Source organism: Mustelus asterias, unplaced genomic scaffold (genome assembly GCF_964213995.1).
Source record: "Mustelus asterias unplaced genomic scaffold, sMusAst1.hap1.1 HAP1_SCAFFOLD_2261, whole genome shotgun sequence".
Lineage (NCBI taxonomy): Eukaryota > Metazoa > Chordata > Chondrichthyes > Carcharhiniformes > Triakidae > Mustelus > Mustelus asterias.
This window is the reverse complement of record NW_027592206.1, coordinates 23,977-30,531: the sequence shown is the minus strand read 5'-3', so window position 1 is coordinate 30,531 and position 6,555 is coordinate 23,977. Positions and strand designations below refer to the sequence as shown.

At 43.3% G+C, this 6,555-nt stretch overlaps 1 protein-coding gene across 1 annotated transcript; it reads left to right on the top strand.

Annotated features, from left to right (window-relative positions):
• The first annotated feature begins 3,089 nt into the window (after positions 1 to 3,089).
• On the top strand, positions 3,090 to 4,066 carry ccdc71 (coiled-coil domain containing 71). The gene has a single exon (XM_078207377.1). The coding sequence runs from the start codon at positions 3,090 to 3,092 to the stop codon at positions 3,648 to 3,650; it is 561 nt and encodes a 186-aa protein (XP_078063503.1). The 3' UTR covers positions 3,651 to 4,066.
• Positions 4,067 to 6,555: the final 2,489 nt, after the last annotated feature.

Here is a 6,555-nt window from a genome sequence, read left to right as displayed (position 1 = left end):
GCAAAAAATAATCCTCCGCCACTTTCGTCAACTCCAGCGTGAGGCCACCATCAAACACATCTTCCCTTCACTCCCTCTGTCAGCATTCCGCAGGGATGGTTACCTCCGGGATAACTGAGTCCACTCCTCCCCTCTACCCAATACCTCTCCCGTCACTCATGGCACCTTCCCATGCAATCACAGAAGGTGTAACAACTGTCCCTTTACCTCTTCTATGCTCACCATCCCAGATCCAAAACATTAATTCCAGGTTAAGCAGTGTTTCACTTGCACCTTTTTCAATTTGGTCTATTGCATTCACTGCTCCCAATGTGGTCTTCTCTTTATCGGAGAGACCAAGCGGAGACTGGGTGATCGCTTTGCTGAGCACATTCGGTCTGTGCGCAATTGGGACCCTGGTCTTGCAGTTGCTTGCCATTTTAACACACGATCCTGCTCCCATGCCCACATGTCTGTCCTTGGCTTGCTGCAATGTTCCAGTGAAGCTCAGCGCAAACTGGAGGAACAACATCTCATCTTCCGGCTAGGCACTTTGCAGCCTTCCGGCCTCAACATCAAATTCAACAACTTCAGATGATTAGCCCACCTCGGCCCCCTTTGTTTTCATTCTATTTTAATTAGTTTTTTTTACTGTTCTCTACCTTTTATTTCTTTATTGTCTTTCTTAATTTTCTTCCCCCCCACTCTTTCCCCCTACTTTATCCCCCTCCCTTATCTTTTCCCCTCCTTTGCTTCCTCTTTTCTGAAGTTTACCTCTGTCCCATCCATTTCCCCCTCTCTCGCCCAACATCTTCATCTGTCACAGCTTACAGCTTCTCTGCGGTTTGGCCATTCACACCCTTTCTTCTCTCTGGGGACAGCTATTTGATTTCTGTGGCTATGGCTCATCTTTCATTCCCGCACCCTGCAGCATAAATATCTCCCACTTTCTATGCCTTTTAGCTTTGACAAAGGGTCATCTGGACTCAAAACGTCAGCTCTTTTCTCTCCTTACAGATGCTGCCAGACCTGCTGAGATTTTCCAGCATTTTCTCTTTCGGTTTCACCTTTCTGATGCTCAAACTGAAATTCTTTACAACATAGATCAACTTTCTGATGAGGACTTGAAGCACTTCTGCCTTGGATCTCCGATGAGCAAGCTTTCCATCACTTCTGAGATGAAAGGGGACAGACACCCTCAGTGGATGAACTGAAGGCGTATGACAGCAACAAAGAGGATATACCAATGTCTGCAGCAGAGAGCACAACCTTGTTTGACCCCAGTGCTGGTCTCGAAGGTTTTGGATGTTGACCTCGTTGGTGTCCTTATCCCTCGTTATCAGAGAAGGAGCACACTCTGAGCAGCTACAGCGGGCAACCGTTTTCCCTCAGCATCTGAAATAGGTCAGCTCTGCTCACATGATTGGTTGGTGAAGGAAGGCAATGTGCAGTGGTCTCATTATTCAGTGACATAAAGCGAAAGATGCGATTGTTAACAACTGAAGAAATGACACAACTTTTACATGTCAAGATCGGAGACCTTTAGACGTGAAAATGATGATCAAAGAGAAACTAGCTTGCAGTTAAACCAATCACAAATCCATTTCATCTCATGCAGCCATCTTCAATTATCATCAATAAATCACATCAAACTAGGAATTAAAATGTTGAAATGCAGTCAGTTTGGCAGCATCTGTGGGGAGAGAAACGGAACTGATGGTTTGTTGGCCTGAAACATATTTCTCTCTCTACAGTTGCTGCCTAACCTGAGCATTTCCCTATTCTGTGTTTTTATTTCAGATTTCCAGCAGGCCAGTTTTTAAAAAACTTTTGTATGGGTCTGAGTGACGACAACAGAACCATTATCTCAAAGCAGATGTATTTCTTAAACCCAAATGAGTGTAACAAATTTGAGCCAAAGGCAAATTTTGGCAAATGTTGGTTCCAAATGGGTAAGCGGAGTTGAGATAGCCGGAGGGTAACAATGTGTTGTAAACTGCTGGCGGGTATTAAATTGATTAGCGATTAGACCAAGTTAGGAGTCTGGTATTCACTGAAATGAATATTGGATCATTGAATGTTTCCAATGTGTTCAGAGCTGAGCTTCGTTTAGTTGTTGTTCCAGTGTCGCGCTATGCTTTGCAGAAACAGATTCAGTTAATCGCGCAGAAACCCTTTGGTTCAACTGAAAGGATTTGAAACGTGACGACTCTAATCTCAAGCACCTGTTTATTATACAGGACCAACCATTAGGAAGAGATAAAGCTGCCAACTCTTATTCTGAAGCGAGCGTGAAACACATATATATATATATATATTCAAATGAGCATAATTCCACATAAGGATTCGGTGCTCGATCACAATCTTCCTGTCGACAGTTCCTTCATGCTGCCCTCAGTGAGAATCACACTGTGCTGTGCTATTAACGAAAAAAAACCTCCTAGTTTGATGTACCCGCAAAAAAAAGCAAAAACCCAGCTCCAGGCAATAGAAAGAAAAAGAGAAAGAAGGAAAGGAATGCAAGGAAAAAAAGAAGCAAAGGAAAGGAAGGAAAGGAAAGAAGGAAATAAAGAAAGCAAGTAAGCAGTTGGAGCTTGAGGAAGGGATTTAGGTGGGAAATGTTGCCTGGTTTCAGTTTGCCCAGTGATGTTCCCTGAGCTGTGTGTGCCCAGTCCTTTTCCATTGCTGGGCTCCCCCCACGTGTTTGCCTGACACTGGCCATTCGCTGGCTCCCCCAGTCAGTGTGGAGGGTAGGCTGGGGGATTGACTGAGGGAGGGAGTTGGCCTCCTGTTAAAGTCAGTGTGTGTGTGTGTGTGGATAGGGGCTGGGTGGAGTCACTGGGGCTGACGTACTGGAAGGGCTCCTGGTTTATAAAGGGGCGGCGGATGGGGCTGGTCCTCATTTCCCAGGGTTAGCTTGAGGAAATGTGAGTGGCTTGTTTTGTGTTGTTGAAGATTTCTTGCCATGCTGAAGGGAGGTATGTGTGTGTAGGCGGGGTGGGAGAAAGCTGACCCCCCCCCCCCCCCTTCTCTCTCTCTCTGGTGGCGAGGTCCCTTGTCCCCCCCACTCCAGCCTGAGTCGGGAGAGGAATTGGCTGCAGCCTGTGGCCATGGCGGTGTTCGCTGCCGAGGAGCGGGTGGTCTACTCCAGGTCGCAGATGGTGTTCGCGGGAACAAAGGCGCTGGAGGATGCGCTCAAGATCTTCATGCCCAAGTGCAGCGACTTCCACAACTCGGAGCTGGAGCTGTGGGACTTCCTGTGCAGCATGCGGGAGGAGGGCTTCTCGCCGCTCGTCCTCCGCAGCAAGGACGTGTACGGCTACTCATCGTGCCGCTCCACCGTGCCCGAGGCGAAGCCCGCCGCTCCTCCGCTCAAAGCCGCCGCCGAGAGGGCGCCCGGGAGTCGGCGGCAGAGACAAAGGAATGCGGGGGAGCCCAGGAGACGCCAGGGTTGTCTGACAAAGACTTCACCTTCCCAGCTTGTGGACAGGGTCCTGCGGGGCACCTTGTCCAGGAAGAGCGTGGCTTTCCGCCTAGCCACCTTCCCCTCCATCAAAGTTGAAGACTCCTCTTCGGATGAAAGTGTTTCCAAAGCCCGGCAAAGGGCTCAAAAAATTCTGAAAGTGAACTTGTCGCCTGTGATCCGATTAAGACCTGTGAGAGTGCCCTGATTACAAGTGATGGGACTTTTTTTTGTTACATTAGCCTAATAATTCAAGGATACCGATGATGGATTTTTTTCATAAACCTTTTATATTGTCCTATCACGTTTATGAATTTCAACGACTGTAAGCTTCAGGGAAATGTTTTAACTTATTTTCTTTGGACCGCATCCTCCACTCTACTGTGCTTCTTGTTTACTTGTTGAACTTGTGTTTTGTTACCTTTCTCTTTTCCTTGTTCCATCTCACTACCTCCTTTTTCTACGATTGGTATTGTGTACGTGCATCCCAAATTGGGAATGGGAATGCTAATGGTATAACTAGTGATTCCAGGATGTGTTCACTAGAGTTGAATGCAATTAAAACTGATGCATCACAAATAAATGGGACTGCTCAAGAGGTTGCCACAAATATTTAAGCAACTGGGGACCTCAAAGTGATTGCAACACTTGTTTCTTTGTCTTTCCCCTTCTTGCTGCTTTTTGGAATGTTTGTTAATAAATTCTCTAGTTGCTAGAATTTGCAACTTGGCGATCATTACATTTATAATGTATGTGATCGCATGAGTTGAGAATATCTTGTGGTATCCCATCTTTCTGGTGTCTTTATTTATGAAAACCTGTGGCTTCAAAAGACATTTTTTAAAGCTGATTGTGTTGGCTCCAAGCATGAGACAAGATAAAGCACTCAAGAGACTTGACCATGTTGCCCAGTCTAACTTTAAGAGATCAATTGTTAATTAGATTACCTGTTTTGAATCACTAGAGAAAGGTGAACCCATCACTCATCCTTTATCCTCCAGTGTACAAGGAAACTAGCAGTTGTGGCTGGCAAACCAACATGCAAAGGGTAACTGTTAGAATATATCTGCTGATCTTTGGCTATCATAATACAATCTTTGCAGCATGTAATGTGGGATAGAACAATGTCTCCTGGCTTCTAAGTCTTGAGATTTAATATACTGATGGAATAAATATTTTGACTAGAAGAATCTTGGATGAAAGGAGTCCAACTTGTGGAAACTGCTCCCAACGCAACTCCTGATGTTGGACGTGGACCAGTAGAGGTGGTAATGTGTAGTCCAGCTTGTAGAAACTGTGCTCCCAACGGAACTCCTGATGTTTGACGTGGAACAGTAGAGGTGGTAATGCGTTTTCCCCAGTGTTACCAAGTGATCCTTTGAGGAGCAACCACTGAAGACCTGTAAATGGCTGTTTTGAACCGGAGTCAACATGACTGATTTGTGGAAATGTCGGCTTTGTTTAACTTTAGGTGGGGAGAGATGCTCTCGAGCTCGAACACAGGGAATTTTGCCTACACCATTGCCTGAAATGGGAATGATAGATGCCGATCATTTGGAAGGGGTTTAGAGGAAAATGATCAAGAGTTCCAGTACAATCATTGTACTGCAACCAAATTTAAAAAGTTGGGGCACATGTATATTATTAGTATGTGGTAGTAACTACAACCGTTTTGTGTAATCCAAGTACAATAAAAAATTGGATTTATAAAGAACCCCCTGCTACCTGTTACAAAATTTGCATTATAATAGAAAATATACACCTGCATTTTTGCAGTCTTGTTTGTACACTCAAATAAGTGTATTTGTTTTCCTGATGGTTTGTGTGCAAGATTTTCATGGTAGGTTATAGACTTCTGTGGTGGGAGTTGGAAGCAAAATAAAGTGAGGCTCTGTTGTGGTCCAAAAAAAAATCTAGTGTACAAACCAAAATACCTTGCCCTGGCCTGGTGAAAGCATTTGCTTTCTTCTGAGCTTAACACAAAATATTAGTTGCTTAATTTGTAATTTTGTAAGTCTGTATTTGAATAATCAAAATTACAAATTGACCTTGAAACCATAGAAATGAGATTATGTAAGAGGTTGTATATTTTTCACTACATCTTTTCAGCAAATATTTATGAATACTTTTCATATGATTCTTAAGTCTATCGATTTGAGTGCAAAACCAAGAATTGGAGCCAGTTGGCCATCACTTAAGCAATAGTGAAGGTGGGCATGCAGAAGTAGATTTTTCAATGCACCGCATTACTTGCACTTGCCAAAAAGTGAGTTTTTTGGGTTTGGGGGGGATTACATTTTTAACAAACAATTAAAAATAAGCTTTCCATCGTTGCCTTTCTTCACAGTAAAAAAGACACTAAAACCTCAATTTTGAGACTTCTATTTTTGCCCAATATTATCTTCAAACTTGTAGAAAATGAACAGCAGAAGGGTCCATATTTAACTATTGTTGCCTGGTCCCACTGAAATGAAAACTGGTGCCAACATTTTGTCATGCCTAAGGAAGACCTGGATCTAGAATGTACAGATAAAATTTGAATACAAGCTGACATCACTGAACAATCTCGAATGGTTTGAGAATTTGCAAGCTACTTTAACATTCCTTTAAGGGCGCTCAACTCGGGCAGTTTCAATGGATTTTTTGTGTTTATAGACTGGGATATGTTGTAAGTACTGAAATGGATGGTTTTAAAATGTGCAGTGATAGTTTCAAAGATCAGTATGTTAGTAAGGTAGATGGGTTGAATGGGGTTTCTATTTATTAATAACACTTTTTCCTCTTCTACTATCCCCCTCCCCCAACACACACACACACAATCAGGGATATCACTGCCACTATTCAGTGTTACCTTGGTAAATATCATGGCAAGATATGGATTAAGAAATGAGTCAATTTAAAGAAAATTAATTTATAGTTGTAACCGATTCAATCAAGGTGCAATTGTATTACATTTGTAGCATTGGTGTGAAGTCATACTGGTGTTGCAGTTACATTATGAATGCAGTCAGAATCTGGTATCAAGACAAGATCTGACCTGGTACTGGTTGGGACAAAAGTCTCACAAAGATTTTGGGTGTGCTATTCTTGGGAGTCACTTCAAACATTTTATA